Below are 19,467 nucleotides of genomic sequence, written 5' to 3'. Positions count from 1 at the left end.
GAATGAGATGGTTAGATAGCATCCAAACTCAATGGGCATGAATTTGAGCAAGCTCTAGGAGATAGTGGAGGACAGAGGAGCCTGGCGGGCTACAGTCCATGGGGTGGCAGAGTCAGACACAACTTAGCAACTAAACACAACAAAACCTATGTTAAGGTATTTCAGAAAATTATTTAAATTTTGCAATTTAGAAAGGGTATATCTTGCAATTTTCAGTTTATCCAATATGCTTCCATGTAGTTGGAGTTCACAGGCCTGCCAGAGCTGCAGTGGCAGAAGGAAATTATTTTCAGAGTTTTGGTTTGAGGGAGGTTAAACTGAGATTGATTTAATGGACAGAGCACTGGTCTCAGATCAGTCTCATGCTAATAGTCAGCCATGTGCCCATGGACAACCAACCAGGCTGACCTCTGCTTCATCCTCAGTAAATGACTCTAATCCAACAAGCCAAAATCTAAAGATGACTAGAGGTCTCATCTTCTCCAGCCTCAGCTCTCAAGAATGTAGCTAGGAAATAAGTGAGTCCTTTGAGCGGCCAAAATAGATATTTCAAATGCCAAACAGTAAATCCTGTGTCTTGACCCAAAGAGAGGCCCCTCTCACTGTGAGCCTATTTACTCTACATGTTTAAAATAAGCTTAATGAGAGCATTTCCTGGCAGATCAGTGGTTAGGACTCCAAGCTTTCACTGCTGAGGGCCCAGTTCAGTGCCTGGTTGGGGAACTAAGATTTCACAAGCCTCGCAGCCCAGCCAATAAATTAATTAATCAAATAAGCTTAATCATTTAGTTTCCTAACCCACAGCTAGGGGATGGAGGGCGCAGGAGGAGTGGATGTGGTGGCACTGAGGAGCCGGAGGAAGAACTCCTTAAAGTGAATGAATTAACATAGGACCATTCAGAGTAGTGTAAACCCACCTTATCCCCCTGGTGAATTTCACTTGTGAATTACACCCCAGAGCATAGCCGGAGTCCTCACTGATGAACCTGAGTAGCAAGAACTATTTTATTATGTTTGTTATAGTATCTAAAATATATTGCCTGATTTCTGGCCTTCATAAACAGTGATCTTTTAATTATGATAATTGACTTTTTATTGAAATATTGTTGGTTTACAGTATTGTGTTAGTTTCAGCAAAGTGCTTTAGATATATATATTCTTTTTCAGATCCTTTTTCATTATAAAATATTGACTGTAGTCTCCTGTGCTGTCCATCAGACTGTGTTGTTTATCTATTTTGTATATCGTAGTATGTATTATGTTAAACCCAAACTCCTCATTTATCCCTCCCTGACAACTCCCTCCACCCGCTTTCTCCTTCAGTAGCCATAAATTTGTTTTCCATGTCTGTGAGTCTGTTTCTGTTTTGACTTAAATGTTTTTCACTGTTGTTAATCGTACATAACATAAAGTTTTCCATGTGTAAGTATACAATTCAGTGGCAGTAAACACACACACAATGTTGTACAACCATCACCACTATCCATTTCATCCCAAAAAGAAACTCTGTGTCCATTAAACAGTAACTCCCCACGCCCCTTTCCCCAGCCCCTGGAAACCTCCAGTCCACTTTCTGCCTATGAATTTGCTAGAATCAAGCAATAGTTGTCCTTCTGCATCTGGGTTCTTTCACTTAGCATAATGTTTCCAAGATTGATCCATGTTATAGCATGTGTCACAATTTCATTAATTATAATTAACTTTTAATAGAGGAAATTTTCTATAACTGATCCCTTAAGCAAAGCGAGATGACCCTTTATAAAAAGTGAGACTTGTCCTTACTGTGTGAGGAGGGCCTGATGAGAAACTACAAGCATCTCTCCAACCCAAAGCAAAGCGGAGTACCTGTCCTAAATGTGAAGATTTCTGTTTCGTTAAACTAATATGAAAGAATTCATAGTGATTTTTGTGTTTAGATCATGGACACACACATACACACACAACGCAAAGTAGGCCACATAAAACCTGGAGAGAATCCGTAGTCTAAGTCTTTGGTTTCAAATGGCAAAATCACTTTGAGGCAAAATTATTCCTGTTTTTCAGAACACTGCTTAAGAACATTGTGTGTGTGTTTGGGGGAGGCAGAGTGAGCCATTCTTTTTAAAAAACACTTTAAGACATTTTCTTCTGAAACAAGCCTTTTTTTTCCTCTTTGGACCAAGGAGAACTGCTACAAGTGTCCCTTCAGTTTTATAATGGGGCTTAAAGTTAAGCTGTTAACCTTTAAGTGGAAGATGAGTCGGGAGGCGACCGCCACTCTGGCCCCTGCAGTGGCCTACAATCGACACAGGATGGCTGAAAAGACTGCGCTTTCGTCCTGCTTTCCATAAAGCCCTGTATAAATCACTCAGTCCGGGGGGGCTGTATACAGTCTTGTAAATAGGGTTCCCAATGCAAATGCACATAGAAAAAAGGGTGAGAGTTAATCTACTTTTGATGAAGGAAGCTTTCAGGAGGTAGGTGGGTGGGAAGATAGTCAAAAAGGAATGCAAGAGTCTAGGATCCTTTGTCATCCTTGAGAGGCCCTGCTGTATAAAGGCTGTCCCTGAGCTCCAGGGGAGGGGAGGGGCAGAAAGAGGAACACTGGGTTGGGTTACATTCAATACAACTTTTGCCACTTAGAGAGCTTGTGGGAGATCTGCCAAGGACTCGGTTAACCCTTTCTTCCCGAGCTCTGCTTTGCCCAAGAAGCAGATGGACTGAGTTCACAGGAATTCACTCTTCAGCCATTCAGCTGGGAAAGCTTACAACAGAAACTCTGGCCGTTGTTGACATCAGTTTTGTGGGACAGAGGGAGCTGCAAAGAGATTTTTAGAGCCCTAGGCATTGATTCCTCTGGCTTCCTTTATCATGGAATTATAAATGTGAAGGCTCTGGGGAGCACCTGGCCCAGACTGGAGATGGGAGGATCAGAGAGAGATTCCTGGAAGGAGGAGTCAGCCAGGTTAGGACAGCAGGGGACAGTCTTGGCAGTAAGAAAGGAATGTGTAATGACGGTGACCCATGAGAAGACAGGGCACATTGCCTCTCGCTCTCTCTCAGTTCAAAGTAGCAAGACAGCCGTGGACATTGTGCTTGGATTGAAGAGAAGATAAAAATTATTTTTTTCCAAATCACACGTCCTACTCTCTGGGCCCTGAAATTGGAACCAGGGTTCCAATAAAACAAAAGGAGATTTCTGAATTTACCCCATTCAAGAGGCCCTGGTGGTTGAGAATCTGGCTGCAATGCAGGAGACCTGGGTTGGATGCCTGGGTCAGGAAGATCCCCTGGGGAAGGGAATGGCTACCCACTCTAATATCCTGGCCTGGAAAATTCTATGGACAGAGGAGTCTATACTTCAAGAATCTGCATTTGGGCTTCCTCGATGGCTAAGCGGTTAAAAAATCCACCTGCAATACAGGAGACGCAGGTTTAATCCCTGGGTTGGGAAGATCCCCTGGAGGAGGAAACGGTAACCCACTCCAGTATTCCTGCCTGGATAATCCCATGGACAGAAGAGCCTGGCAGGCTTACAAAGAGTCAGATACAACTGAGCAACTGAGCAAGAGGCCCAGTGCTCTTCCAGAAAGTCAAGTTTCTGGGGCACATCCCATCATGCCAGCCCACCTGCACCCCATTTTACCCTCCACCTAGCACCTCTTCCAGCTCGCTGGAGGTCACCAAGCCCTTTGCTGTTTCTGTGTCAATAAATAACTGGTTAAGATGGTGCTGTGATGAGATCAACAGCAGTGTAGTCAGAAAAGCAATAAGGTACATCCTGAGGGCTGCTCACTGTTTTTGGTACAATGAACGGAACAGTTTCCCCTATGCATTTCCATATTTAGCAGTGAATTACCTAATGCCGCCAGGGTATAATCACAGTCATCCTCATGGCAAAACTGCCCATAAAGAGATCACTCTTTGTTCAGGTTCTTTACTTTAAAATATCCAGCCTCGTTGTACTGCAGTTTTCAAGTAGAATAGCTTGACCTCGAGGGTCATCATCAAACTGTGTGACTCAGTAGTGGGAGGAAGAGTAATGTCTTCCAGCTTTTTCCTCTTTCTATTAATACTGTCCAGGTAACCCCTGTCTTGGGGGCTTGGTTGAATCTTTATTTTGTTCCCAGGTTAGAGTTCCAATCAAATTAGCATAAATCTTACTAGGCTTCAGTGTCTAAGGCCTTGTTTTTTTCTCCATCGAGTGAACGCTATTTGAACACCTACTGTATACAGACCAATTGGTATGGAAATTACCTATATCACAGTTCCTGTCTCAGTACGAAACTGGAAAGTGTTCCAACTCATTAAATAAGTCATAAAGTTAATCACTGCCTTGCACATCATTAGGTCAAGCATACACTCGCTGGTCACGTGTATGTGGCAAAATGGACTGTATCTGTTTTAATGGACCATTCTTTGGTGTCCTTATTTCCAAATGTCTGATGCTCTAGAATTAAAAGCCCACAGGGGAGGCATGGGTGCTTTTTTTCATGCAAACAGGAAGTGTTTTGCTGACAAATCCATGGCCACCTTTTGATGTTTAGTGAAAACCTTTAAGCCATCGGTGTACGAAGTGATGTGTAGAGTTCCATGGAGTTGATCAGAGCACCGAAGACAAATATCCAGACTGACTGTTGTCAAAGGCTTGTTACTCTAATAAGCTGACTATGGTCCAGGCTCCCCTGTGAAGCAGTAAAACCCCTTCCAGGGTCACTCACCCACATTCGTAAGGAAGCTTTGCTACACGGACGCTGCACCTTGTTGTATATTGTCAGCACGTCAACGCTTTCCTCTAAAAGCCGTGCTTTCAGAGCTGCTGTTTGTCTCTTCGTTGCTGATTGATCTTCATTTTATAGTGATTGCTGACTCTGTAGCTTTTAAACTCTCTGCTTTCCAGCCTCTCCATTGTATACTTTTTTTTTTTTTTAACGTACTTAAAAGTAGCATGGTGCTGGGAGAACAGGAAAAATTCATTTATAGTGTTTCCACATGATTGACTTTGTAAAGAAGTGCGTTCCTAACGGGCGAGCTAGCTATGTAAAGTCATGCAAATAAAGAGGGGTGAAATGACTGACCTGGGGGGCACTGGCAAGAGAAGCAGGATGCACTAACGAGAGGAAGAGAACCTATGAGCAAGATGGGAAAGCATGAGCCAGTGTTGAAGGTAAAATGGCACATGGCTGATGGAAGAGCAGGCCTGGGGTGTGGACTGATGAAATGTGAAGGAAGTGGGTTCATCCTGTGAATGTGCTCAGTGGCTCAGTCGTGTGGAACCCTTTGCTACGCTATGGATTGTAGCCTGCCAGGCTCCTCTGTCCATGGGATTTTTCCGGCACAAATACTGGAGTGGGTTGCCATTTTCCTCCTGCAGGGGATCTTCCCGACCCAGGGATCAAACCTGCATCTCCTGTATCTCCTCTGTAGCAGGTGGATTCCTTACTTGCTGAGCCCATCCTGTGAATGGACTAATATTAATTTAGATACAGTGCATGACAGTCCTGGTGCCTGGCAGTCACCTAGTCAGTGAAAGTTGTCATTTTAGTAGGCTCCTAACTCATACCTAATAAAAACTGTATGTAGTCCTAAAGTCAACAGCAAACTTTTCCTACTGTCTGAAGATACCGTGAGTACGTGCTCAGTTATGTCTGACTCTTTGTGACCTCATGGACTGTAGCTTGCCAGGCTCCTTGTCCATGGGTTCTCCAGGCAAGAATACCAAAGGGGGTTGCCATTCTCTTCTCCAGAGTATCTTCCCGACCCAGGGATCGAACCCAGGTCTCCTGTGTCTCCTTCACTGGGAGGTGGACTCTTTACCCCTGAGCCACCTGGTTAAGAACTAAAACCTTTAAAGCAGTGGTGCAGGGTTTGGGCGCCAAGCTGTAGACAGCTGGTACTGGTTTGAAGGTTTGAATGCAGCTAAGTCACTTACTCTCTGGGGAGCAATTGAACCCTTCTTTTAAGAAAAAAAAAACAATAATTTATTTGGCTGCACCAGGTCTTAGTTTCCTCATTGAAACTCTTAGTGGGATCTAGTTCCCTGACCAGGAGTGGAACCTGGGCCCTGTGCATAGGGAGTGGAGTCTTAGCCACTGGACCCCAGGGGAATCCCAATTGAACTTTTCTAAGCATCCAGCAAAATGAGATTAGTAATGGGGCTCACCTCCTGGGGCTGCTATGAAGATTAAATGAGATAATGCATATAAAGTAGTGAGCTCAGTACCTAGCCCCAAACCAGATAATAATAGTAATAGTAATGATAATAATAGCAGCAGTAGTAAATAGCAGTGAGGAGGAGTTAAACCTCAGATGATCTAATAATGGACATTTATCTTACCGGTCTTTTATTTTCTTTCCCATACACAGAGCCCCTTGGGCTTTATTTAATTTTTCTTAATTACCGTGTTTCAGATTACAGCAGCAGTGCCAAGATTGTAATTGAGATGAATCAGGTTCTTTTTGCAGTGCTTAAAGCCTTGCCGGGACACGCATCCCTCTGTCACCTCATCAGCCTGTTCTTCGTTTTTCCTCCTCAGGGACTAAAGTCGCATCTAATTGCGTCTGTCAGCTTTCTTACTTGGAGGGTGAAAGGGGGAGGAGACTATTCCAAGGAAGGGGCTTCCAGGTGGCTCAGCGGTAAAGAACCCGCCTGCCAATGCAGGAGACATAAGAGACTCGGGTTCGATCCCTGGGTCAGGAAGATCCCCTGGAGGAGGAAATGGCAACCCGCTCCAGTATTCTTACCTGGGAAACCCAAAGGGCAGAGGAGTCAGGCAGGCTACGGTCCACAGGGTCACAAAGAGTCAGACATGACTCAGTGACTAAACAACAATGCTAAGTTAACCCAGTGGGAAGGAAAGCGTGACAAGAGTCAGGAAAAAAAAATAGGATGACCAGAGGACTCAACGGAGTGGTTAATAAACTTTCTGCCCTGTCTTGTCAGCGCCCACCAGGCCCCTGATGCCATGCCCTTCTGCAGGCAGCCTGGCAAACTCTCTGGTTGCCCATTTTAAAGATTTTGAACGTATTTTATATTTACGCACATTCAGTAAGCACACAGATTATCCCAGAAATGCTTTTGCTCCTTTTTTGGTATCTAGAAATGATGATTAAAGAGTACAGAGGAAAAAAAAGAATGGTAGTTTTCACATGTATATTATCTAGGGTGAAACAGATCACCAGCCCAGGTTGGATGCATGAGACAAGTGCTCGGGCCTGGTGTACTGGGAAGACCCAGAGGGATCGGGCAGAGAGGGAGGTGGGAGGGGGGATCGGGATGGGGAATACATGTAAATCCATGGCTAATTCATGTCAATGTATGACAAAAACCACTACAATATTGTAAAGTAGTTAGCCTCCAACTAATAAAAATAAATGAAAAAAAAAAAAGAATGGTAGGTTTCAAATAAGTATGGAAAGATATCTCAACATACAGCAGATATCTCAACGTATCTCTTCATGGGTGTCTGTCCACCTCTCTTGCTTTAAGAGCTTTAGCATATGAGAACATTGTCAGTGGAACTTGGAAACCCTAAGCACAATTTTTCGAATAAAGATTTAACAAAGCAATAAAACATTAAGGGTTTTTTGTTTTTTGGGGTTTTTTGCTGTGTTTATTACAGAAGGAACTCTTCTAAGAAATTTTCTTTTTTGTTATAACTAAAGGGTAATAGAAGAGATTAATTTTAGTGTTAAATTTGTATCCTGCTTCTTAATTGTAACATGGTTAGATTTGCTTACAGTCATCAAATACTTCATCCTGATAACAATATGAAGTAAATAAAGACAATTGATTATTTTTAATGTTATTTATTTGGTTTTGGCCGTGCTGGGTCTTCATGGCTGCACAGGCTTTTGTCTAGCTGCTGTGAGCAGGGGCCCGTCTGAATTTGCGATGTGCAGCCTTCTCAGCGCTGTGGCCTCTGCCGTTGCAGAGAATGGGCTCTAGGGCCCACGGGCTCCAGTGGTTGCCGCATGTGGACGCAGCCTTGGCGGCTCCCAGGCTCTGGAGCACTGGCTCGATGGTTGTGGCACACAGGCTTAGGTGTTCCGAGGCATGTGGGATCCTCCCAGATCAGGGATGGAACCCCCGTCTCCTGCATTGGCAGGCAGATTCTTTACCCCCGAGCCACCAAGGGAGCCCTGACAGTTTTTATAATGGTTGTCAGAAGTGTAGCCAAAGGTGGGCCGCTCTGTGCTTTAGGGACTTTGATATGTAAAGGGGAGTCCTGTTTCTTGATATCTTGCTTCCATCATTAGACTCCTGTAGGCTGCCAGTTCTTAAGTATTTTCTGCTTACAGTTTTAGAGGAAAAGCAAACAAATATTCCCCAGTACGGGATTTGCTCTTACTACTCAGGACTACTGTTTTTAACAGAACTCCTGTGCCCCCACCCCACCCCCAAGTTTCTGTTTCTGGGACAAACTGCCTGACTCTCCCCCTTTCCAGGTCCAGCTGTTCCCCACCCCCCCACCCCCCCAGTCTCCTCTCTAGGGGGCACCTCCCACTCCCCCCAACCTCTTTCAGGAGGAAGAAGTGAAACAATAGAGAGAACTGAGCTGTCTCAGGTGTCATTTGTCACAGCTTAGCATGAAGGCCATTCCCGACATTTTTTACTGATGTCTTAGGTATTGAAACTATTGTAGAAGGGAAATGAGGCTGAAAGCTCCCTGTTTTTTTTAAATTCTTTACTCAAATATCTCAGAGCAGTAATACTGACTTCCACATATGGCCAATGAAGATCAGCCTCTATACCATCAATTAGGAAAACTAATGAAAACTGATATCAGCAACAGAAGCTCCTTTTAACTGGAAATTCATTTGGGTTTCAGTCCTGCACTTGCGTGTGCGTTTCTTCTTTCTCTTCCCCCCCCCCCCCCCTTCACGCTTTCTTCCCTCTTTCTCTTCCTGCCTCATTTCTTTCCTCTTCTTTTTCTCTTCTCTTTCCCCCTGGTCCTCCTCCTTTGTCTTCCCCTCCCCCATTCTCTGCAACAAAGTTGGCAGAAAGATTTGTCCTGTTGATGATATTTTGTATTTTCAGTACAGTTCTCCAGGAGGAGGGGAGTTCTATAGATTCAGGAACAACATCGTTCCCACAGTTGGAGCTTTTGTTTCCAGTTTAATGGGGTGGCCAGAGACACACACCCCCTGCCCCCGTTCCCGTTTCTTTAGCTATATCTTCCTCCCGCGTGGCTAGCAATAGAGGAAGAAAAGAGATTAACGTGAAGATTAGACTTCTGATGCTTTATCTGTAGGCTCCAGCAGGAACTTTTACTGTAAACCCCATTTAGTGGTTTATTTGGAAGAAAGATAAAAGGTTTCTTTCATTTGAAAATGTATTCTTCTATACTCTCACAGCCCTTTGTAAATTATTCTTCTTAAATAACACTTAAGTTGTTACACTGAGATTTCTTTCTTTCTCTTGCTCCCATGTGAGCCGCTGGAGGGACAGGGGTCCCCTCTCACTCATTTCTGAATGCCCTCTCAACACAGTTACTACCACTAGGTCTGTGCCTCTCCCAATATCTTCATTAACTAGGTACATTATAATAAAGCTATTGAGTGGACTGCAATGCAGTTGTTATAAAGAACGAAAAGGAACTATGCTTACATATAAGAGTTATGTATGTTTACATATTCTGAATGGAGAAGCAAAGCTGTAAATCAAGCATAGCATTTTTCCAGATATAATTTTTTCAGATATAATTATGCCCCGGAACATCACCCAGAAGCATGCACACCACATCTTTAATCAGAGTTATCTCTGGAGAGAGGCGGGGAGGCCCTTGAGAAGGAAGAGGGAACTTCTTCTTTCCTATGCTCTGACTTGTTAGAATTTTGTTTTCTACAGCATAAAATAAAACTGACCAGCGTACACTTGGTTAGAGAGAAAGGGCCCCCTGCCCAGACGTCCTGGGAGTGGTGTTTATCGTCCTGTCCTCTTGCCTTTCGTCTCGTCCCCTCACCTGGGCTCTCATGGTCACCTGCTATCTTCTGTGCTCACCTTTGCCAGTTACGCCCTCCTGTCATTCTAGATTTCCTCCCTCTGTCTTCTCTTTCCCTGCGCCTCCCATCAGCCTGTTCATGGGTGGATGCAGGGACAGATGATAGATGGCATGGACAGATGGATGGATGGATGTGTGGCACTGGCAGTTTGATAGCTCATGTTCCATTTTCTGATGCTGGAGTGACCTTTGGTCTCATGGCATCCTTCCGAGTTGCCTACAGAGCATGGAAGGTTCTCCATGATCAAGCCTGTCCTGACTCGAGCGCTTCTCACTTTGCAGCCCCACCTCCAGGATCTGTGCATGTGCGCTGTTCATGTCCTGTTCGCTCAGCCCATCTGTGCTTCTTTCATTGATTTTTTTGAGGGAGGGGGGGCATTTCATGCCGCATGGAGGATCTTAGTTCCCTGACCAGGCATCCAGCCCCGTGCCCCCTGCAGTGGAAGCTCAGAGTTTTCACCACTCGATACCAGGGAAGTCTCCAGCTCCTTTAGTGTCCTTGCTGCACCCTGCGTTTTGTTACCGTGTGCTCCTTTACTCTTCTCTGCCTTCCTGGGTGTTGGGTCTCCTCCTCCTTTCTCTCCACTCTCTGTCATCCTTAAAGACTCAGCTGCACCGTCACCTCCTCTAGAAGACTTCTCCCTGCCCTGGAATTACCCACTTCCTCTCCTGCCTCCAGTCTCCCACGTGCTGAATATTTATCAGTCATGCTGTCTGAACACAGTATTGTATTTACTTGTTTACATTTGTCTTTCAACTACGCAGGGAGCTCCTTGGAGGGAGGGATCATGTTTTATTCATTTTATTTATTCCTAGCTTGTAAAACAGAATTTGACATGCATTCTTATGACCTCAAAGTAGGGGGTAGTGTTTGTATGAATAAATGTGAATGTGCTTTTAAACTGTAAATTGACATACAAATGTAAGTTATTATCATATGAACATCATTCCCAAAGTAATACATGAAACTTGCCAGCAGGTTTTCTATAAACAAATGATTACTTTCTAGAAAAGGTGGAGGTGTTGGAAAAACTGAAAAAGATGCTTCCCCCAAAATAAAGACCAGTAGTCTTACATAGGGATTATATCAAAGGGCTTGGAATTTGGAAATGCTAACACAAAAACTAGACCAAAAAGAGTAAGTCAAAGAGATGAAATTTTGAAACCCGAGCAAAAGGATTTATGAACAGAACCTTTTCTTCATTTTGTTTGTACGATATGACTATCTTCAAGAGAGAGAAATAGTAGAAAAATTAGATGACGATCTAAATAAATTTTTGTCTTCTTATGGTTTAGCTTTATTTTCATGTTAAACAGTTTGTAATTTTTAAACATTTTAAGCATTATTTTAGAGGGTAAAGGGGGGGCTGGGTGCAGGGACATTAACTTAATTCTTTCAGGGCATCTTAAATAAAGCGAGCTTCCGAGGACGTTGAGTTTGAATTCTGTCCCAGTTCTGGAAACATTCTCTCTCCAGCATCTCTGCTGGACTGTTGTCTAGACCAGACCTTCTCAAACTGTCTGAGAGAGGGAGTGTGTGTGTGTGTGTGTGTTCCTATCGGCCACGCACTGACATTTTTGTAGAACACCACAAAAAAAAAAAAAAGAATTACTAGAGAAACAAAATAGAAGATATCAGATATGCAAAATACAAGCCTGAATTTTTATTAGATTCAAAAAACATCCTTCTGTCAAAATGCTATAGAAGTCTGTACAGGCTTAGTCTCAACTTCTGCACTGACCTTGTTGTGATCAGCAGTAGATTGCAAATTGGTTGCTATCCGTTACCACACTTTAAACAGCACTGAGTTCAAGTTTACTTGGATATTTTCTATAACAGACATCACAGAAATGAAAAAGTTATCAAGAAGAGAGCACATGTGTACAAATCTTACAATGGTGGAACTGCTGATTAGAGAAGAAATACTTTAGGCAAAATTCATAGTACTATAATAAAACCTTTCTCAAATGGTGTAAAGCTATTTTTTTGTGTGTATCTCTTCCTACCTTCCTCAGCATTGAGTGTCTTCTTTGATCCTCTTGGAGAGTAATTATTTTCAGTGCAAAAGTTTTAAATTGATCATTGTTAACTGTAGGGTAACCATAGGTGCTGACATCAAACCAATAAAATTAATAAGCAGCGTGACAGGCTCTAATAAATTTCATTGGTGTCTCTACCCTGTCATTTGAGCATAGAATGAACTATTATTATCACCGAGCTTCAAACCTCTCATTTTGGCTTCAGATGCTTACAGCTGCTAATGCAGTGCATGCTACAGTAGTTTCCAGTAACTGATTTGGGGTTAAAGTATCATATTTAAAAGACTTAGTTATGATCAGTGGGGGAATATGTTGTGGCCCTATGGCTTTGATCTGTTTTCTGGAGTGGCCTGCGAAACTTTGGACTCCTAACAATCTATTTCTCAATGAGTTCAGAAAGCAAGCAGCTTTTACAATATAGTTCCTCTACCAAGGACTCTGGGGTTTTGAAACCCTTTGATCTGGAGATGGGCCATCCCCTGTTGGAAGTGGGCCATGGTTCTTTGTCTCTCACCCCAGATGAAATTCTTCAACTCCCTCAACTTGGTCCTTCCTTGACATGAAGAATTTAGTATCAGGTTTCTGAACAATGGGCCAGCTTCACGCTTGAAGTGAGAAAAAGGTTTCTTCCCTTTCTCCTTAAACCCCATTGCAGCCGTTCAGATGAATTTGGCATCCCCGCATCAGCTTTGTCCCAGCCTTAATGCTGCTCTTGGGTGTAGCTCATGCCTGCCAATATCTTCCATTTTACTTTTTTAATTTCATACTCATCTGCAACCTTCTGTTTTACCTTCTTAATTTTGCATATGGTGTCTTTTTATTTATTTTTTTAAGGCTCATTTATTTTTTTAAGTTTTTTGGCCACTCTGTGCAGTGTGTAGGATCCTAGTTCCCTGACCAGGGATGGAACCTTCACCGCCCCTACATTGGTGACAGAAAGTCTTAACCACTGGACCACCTGATGTGTCCTTTTAAAATGTTAATCAAAGTATTAAAGAAGCTATCAAATATAAGCATTCCACGCAGTTAACTATTAGCAGCCCATCTCTTTGGACCACATGTAATTTTATGAAACTGTCAAGAAACACACGTATTTGTCTTTTTGAGGACACCTCACTTTGATTCATACTTGCTCAAAATGCCCTCTTCCTTCAACTCTAGCCTTCTTTACAACTTTTTATTTGGGCGTTATCTCTAGAGCCTGCACAGGTACTTGAAGCTCCCTATAATTGTTCCAGTCATAAAAGTAAGGAGGCTGGGTCTTGCTATTGTGGGTTTTTAATGGCAATTTCACACTTAAACCTCGTAAGTCTAATTTCTTATTGAGAGGACCGCTTTCTGAAGAAGAAAAGATGTCACCATCAAGCTTGTTAAAACATAAAAACGCTTATGAACGTCACTTCCTGCATGACCATGATGGTTAAGAACCAGAATGGTTAGTTATTTGACGTAGTCTGTGAGCCCTGCTAGGGAGACGGTTCCTGATGAAGCCCGGCCTGGTTTTCATTTGAGGAGCATGAAGGGCACAAGAGGGCGGCTGTGGCTTATTAAAAGACAAAAGCAACAATTATCTGACGCTTCTCACATTTCAGCTTCTCCTTTCACTAGTTGCGCCTAAATATTATTGTGTTTGTGACTGGTCATTGGAATGCAGTCCAGGGCTGGGATTTTCAGGGTCTGGCTGACTTTCCCCCCCACCGAGACTTCCCCAGGAGCTGCGGAGCTCCGGGTGACGTCTGGTGGAGAACCGTCCTGCATTGTTCAGCCCAGGGCGGGGGACTATTTATTTTTGATTTTACGTTATTTCAGCTGTTTTCACTTTTTTCTTTATTGTTTTCTTGCCTCCTACAGAGTTCTCTTTTCAAGTCTGGCTGGGGCAAGAGGGATACTCAGGGATGCGGCACACAGCATGGAGCACAGTTTTCCCCTCTCTCAGCAGTTCAAATAGCTTCTAAGCCACGTCCATTTAACCCACTGTGGGCCTGAGCCCACGCCACGTCAGCTCAGTTGGGAGTTGCTGCCGTGTTAAAATGGATAAAATCATTTCAGTGCAGTTCATAGCTCCTTAACATGGTCTATTAGATCGTATGAGTGAATTATATGTTTATTTTAAAAAACATATAATGTTTAGAAAGTATTTTTTAAACTAGCATTCGAGGATGCATTTAGTTCCATAGTTTCACAACAGCTTTCTGACTTAAAAAGGTGATGTTTAAAACAATTTCTTTGCATTTCACAATTTTATTCCTGGCTTCCCACTGTGTGAATTTTGCAGTATCTTTTTTATCATATACTAATAAATCAGTTGAGGGGATAGCAGGCAATGTTGTTATGCCAGAAGTCTGACTTTATTGGTAACCATGGTCGTTATGTTATCCATCTAGGGAAGTGCTAATACATTTTAGGTGTAGATATGTTAATATAGGGCTTTCCTCGTGGCTCAGATGATAGACTCTGCCTGCAATGCAGGAGACCTGGTTCGATCCCTAGGTCGGGACGATCCCCTGGAGGAGGGCATGGCAACCCACCCCAGTCTTCTTGCCTGGAGAATTCCATGGACAGAGGAGCCTGGCGGGCTACAGTCCATGGGGGTCACAGAGAGACACTACTGAGCATGTGCGCGCGCACACACACACACACACACACACACACATTTTAATGTATATACACCCTTTCTCCTTGTTCAAACTCCCTGCTCTATAAATAGGGGAATATCATTATTAATAAAAGAGATTCTGTATTCTCACGGTAGAGTTAATGAGCACATTAGCATAATAATTACTTGAAATGGATATGAAAGGTTCACCACACATAACTAAAGATGTCTTGGAAAAGAACAGGAGTGTTTATAACATCTTTCTTGTTGGTTTCACAGGATTACCTTGACTGTATCAGGGACCAGACAAAACTTCCTCTGGGGACAGATGAAAGATCAGCCCTTTTTGGAAACATACAGGATATCTACCACTTTAATAGGTAAGTTAGTACTCAGAAGATTGTTCTCACATAAGAACATTATGAGTTTTTCTCAAATGAAGGTGGCCTCAGAAAACTTAACAGAAATCCCTGATTCTACTTCATCAATTTCTGTGAGCTATCATGCCGTGAAGTTTTCTACTTGGAAACATCCTTGTTTGTATGTTAATCTCAGATTAATTCAGAATCCCATCCCATTCTATCCTCCTGGCTCAGAGAAGAGACCTATTCGTCATGACAGAACAGAGGCTTCTCGGTTCCACAATACAGGGTGAACGTGGCATCCAAAAATATATCCTGCCTCAGTCCCCCAACATCTCCATTCCCACTGGATTTTCTAAAAATTTTTCTCTGCCTAAGGAGTGGGCAAGAGAGTAAACAGACAATAAATACTTAATATACATTAATACATTAATGTATTATACTTAATACATTAATATCATAACAGATATTAATGCAAATTAATAATTAAAATTTATAGCACTTAATTTAATTCAGACATCTATTGAGTACCTACTGTGTAGCAGGCATGGGGCTTAGAAAAGTACCATAGAAAACAAGACAGACAGGGAGCTGAAGGGGATGGAGTGAACAAATCAGTTATTATATTGTAGTACCTCTTGGAAGACCAGGTAGTAGGCAGGTAATGAGCACAGACTCAGGTTTCCAACATATCTGGATTTGCATGCCAACTGGGTCATGTCTATATTCTTTGGGGAATTTTAGATAGGATACAGGTGGTCCCTGACTTATGATGTTTCAACTCGTGAGTTTTTTGTTTTTACTTTACAATGGTGCAAAAACAAGATCTGTTCAGTAGAAACCGTATTTCAAATTTTGAATTTTGATTTCCCCCCGCCCATCCAACCCCTCCCCAGGCAGTGAGCTACAGCTCTCAGTCAGGCATGCAATCATGATGGTAAACAACCAATACACTTACACCATTCTGTTTTCACTTTTAGTACAGTATTCAATACATTGCATGAGACAGTCAACATTTTATTACAAAGAGGCTCTGTGTTGGATAGTTTTGCCCAACTGGAGGCTCATGTAAGTGTTCTGAACACATTTAAGGTAAGTGAGGTGAGGCTTTTGTGTTCAGTAGATCAAGTGTATTTTAAAGCCTTTTTAAATTTTTTATTGACTTTATTTTTGGATTGGCTGCATCTCCATTGCTGCTTGCAGGCTTTCTCTAGTTGTGGTGGTCAGGGGCCACTCTCTAGTTGCAGGGGCTTCTCTTGATGCTAAGCACAGGCTCTGGAGCATGCGATTAGTTGCTGTGGCACACAGGCTTGGTTTCCCCATGGCATGTGAAATCTTCCCAGACCAGAAATCAAAGCTGTGTCCCTTAAATTGGCAGGCGGATTCTTAACCACTGGACCACCAGGGAAGTCATTCATGCATTTCTGAGTTCTGACATTTTCAACTTACAGTGGGTTTATTGGGACATAATGGCCTCCCTCATTTCAAGTCTTGCTCACATCTTCCTATCTCTATAAGGTTTATTGCTTGCCTGTGTGCTAACTCGCTTCAGTCGTGTCCGAGTCTGTGCGACCCCGTGTACTGTAGCTCCCAGGCTCCTCTGTCCATGGGATTTTCCAGGCAAGAATACTGGAGTGAGTTGCCATGCCCTCCTCCAGGGGATCTTCCTGATCCAGGGATCAAATCTGTATCTCTTGTGTCCCCTGCATTGGCAGGCAGATTCTTTGCCACTGGTATCACCTGGGAAGCCCAGAGTTAGAGTAAAACCTCCTTAGAGAGTTCTATAATGCCCGATCATGGGGTCACTCAACCAGAGTGTAAATAATAATACTGAAGTTAGTATATGTGAACTCCTTGAGGGTAGGATCCACATCTCCTTGGCCTTCCCTAACATCCATGTGGATCCCTAACACTATCCCAAGCCTGGCCTCTGGAAGACACGTTTGAATTATCAACCTGTCCCTTAATTTTGAAAGCCTGGGACATGAAAAAAGCCAGTGTTGCAACATCTCTTTCACTGGACTCAGTAGACTTTGTAAACCAATTTGTATGTTCCAAGATAGCGGTTCTGAACCTGGACTACACATTGGAATTCCCTGGGAAGGATTGTGCTTTGTTTTGTTTTTAATATGATGATTCCTGCCCCCGAAAGTTCTAATTAATGGGTCTGTGGTGGGACCAGGGCATCAAGATTTTTTAAAAGGTCCTCAGATGCTGGGAAGGATGGAAGACAAAAGGGGAAGGGGGCGGCAGAGGATGACATAGTTAGATAGCATCACTGACTCAATGAACATGAATTTGAGCAAACTTTGGGAGATAGTGGAGGACAGAGGAGCCAGGCATGCTACTGAAGTCCATGGGGTCACAGAGAGTTGGACATGACTTAGCGACTGAACAACAACAATAGATGTGCAGCCATGGTTGAGAAACACTGTCTAGATAAAATAAATGCAATAATAAGAAAATAGAGGAATGGCATTAGAAAATGGAATTAGGGAATTTAGAATCTGCATGTGCATTAGTAATGTGCTGATGTTGGAGCCGGCTTCATTTAGCAACTCTGAGGGTAATAGTCCAAGGAGCCGTGAGTGGTTTCTCCACCCAGAGCTCCCTGATGGTACAGTAACCCGGGAAGAGGAATCAGGCCTCGTGTTGGGAGGCCCTGGCCTCAGCTTTCTGGTGGTTTGGCTGTGCATTGACTGTAATGACTGTTTATCTAGTGCTTGTCCATGCCAGAGGCCATAGAGCTTTATGTGCATTATCGCTTTATATAAGTCTGGGCTTCTCTGACTCCAAGCCCCAGGCATCTAGCCACATTCCCTCCTGCCAGAACAGAGCCCTGCTTTTCAGGTCTTGATTTGTGGCATTGTGACATAGTCCAGGCAGGAAGGGTTTTCTACTCCCTGGAGTTTAAAGCTTCCTGTGTCTCCTAATTTAAAGGAAAACAAGACGGAAGTAGCCCCCATTGTCAGCAAGAAGGGACCTCAGCTGCAAAAGTTGGAAGACAGGTCTATATTATATGCCTGAATTGTTCTCTGTGCTTTTCTCTTTGGTGTTTGCTGAACAAGGAAATCAGACGTGACTAAAGTAAACCTGAGTCAGGGTGATGGTGACATGTGAGTCATCAGAGGTGACACAATTCTAGCTGATGGTGCTCATGCCTGTCCCTTTGGTAGATCACAGTTGTAAATCTCCTGCACATGCATTGTCTCCTTTCATCCTCTCAACAGCTCTAAGGCAGATAAGATGCAAAATGTATACACATTGTTTGGACAGAGGAGACAGTGTAGAAAGTCCTTTGCTCAAGGACATAGAGCTAGAAAACCAACCCAGCCTATTTTGATTTTTTTATTTTGTTTATTTTTAACTTTTTATTTTATACTGGAGTGTTAGTTTCAGGGGTACAACAAAGTGATTCAGTTTTATATATATATATACATATATATATTTATATACACACACATATGAACCTATTGTTTTTCAAATTCTTTTCCCAGTTAGACTGTTAGAGTATATTGAGCAGAGTTCCTAATATTATACAGTAGATCCATGTTGGTTATCCATTTTAAACATAGCGGCATGTACATGTCAATCCCAAACTGCCTAAATGCCCCTACCCCTCGCCCTTACACTCTAGTAAACATCAGTTTGTTCTCTTAAGTCTGAGTCTGTTTTTGTTTTGTAAATCAGTTCGTTTGTTTCATCTGTTTTAGATTCTGTGGATAAGTGATATCTTATGACATTTTCCTTGCTCTATCTGACTTCACTCAGTATGATAATCTCTAGGTTCATCCATGTTGCTGCCAATGGCCTTATTTTATTCTTTTTAATGGCTGAGTAATATTCCATGGTATATATGTTCCACATCTTCTTTATCCATTCTCCTATTGATGGAAGCCTATTTTAAACACCTGGTTTTGTTGAATCTCAACTAGTATTCTTCTTATTTTTTTTTTTTATTTCCAAGAATATTTTTCTGTTTAACTTTTACAGTTAATTGTCTGTACTATATTGTCCCTATTTGCTTTTATTTCCTTTCTCTTAACTCTGGAATAAATTTAGAGCTTAAATGTCTTTACTATTATATTTCATTAAATAACAGTATCGATGTGAGTTTTTATGTTAATGCCTCTTATGAACCCTCTGTTCTATACCCTACATCAATTGATTTCAAAGATACAACTATCTGGCAAATCTATGGTTAAGGCTTGAAATGATTTTAAAATTTTTACTAGTTCAGGTCCAGATGCCTCCTCATAATATAATACTATTGTGCCCAACTAAGCAAGATTTAAATCTCTAAAACTAAAGAGGGCAAAGAGAAAATGGTTTTATGCTAGCCTGAAAAATTTTCCCCTGGTGGCTCAGACAATAAAGAATCTGCCTGCAATCCAGGAGACCTGGGTTGGGAAAATCCCCTGGAGAAGAAAATGGCTGCCCACTCCAGTATTCTTGCCTGGAGAATCCCATGGACAGATGAGCCTAG

At 42.6% G+C, this 19,467-nt stretch overlaps 1 protein-coding gene across 2 annotated transcripts in view; it reads left to right on the top strand.

The window, feature by feature from the left end:
* The window catches only part of PLEKHG1 (pleckstrin homology and RhoGEF domain containing G1), a 239,557-nt gene that overhangs the window by 155,693 nt on the left and 64,397 nt on the right, over window positions 1-19,467 (top strand). For both annotated transcript variants that reach the window (XM_070461602.1, XM_020895883.2), the window contains one exon: window positions 14,899-14,999. In XM_070461602.1, the coding sequence (XP_070317703.1) occupies window positions 14,899-14,999 (101 nt within the window). The remainder of the gene's footprint in view (window positions 1-14,898; window positions 15,000-19,467) is intronic.

This window comes from Odocoileus virginianus, chromosome 34, assembly GCF_023699985.2.
Source record: "Odocoileus virginianus isolate 20LAN1187 ecotype Illinois chromosome 34, Ovbor_1.2, whole genome shotgun sequence".
NCBI classification, from domain to species: domain Eukaryota; kingdom Metazoa; phylum Chordata; class Mammalia; order Artiodactyla; family Cervidae; genus Odocoileus; species Odocoileus virginianus.
Note: the sequence above shows the minus strand (reverse complement) of the source record. Positions and strands in the feature narration are given on the sequence as shown.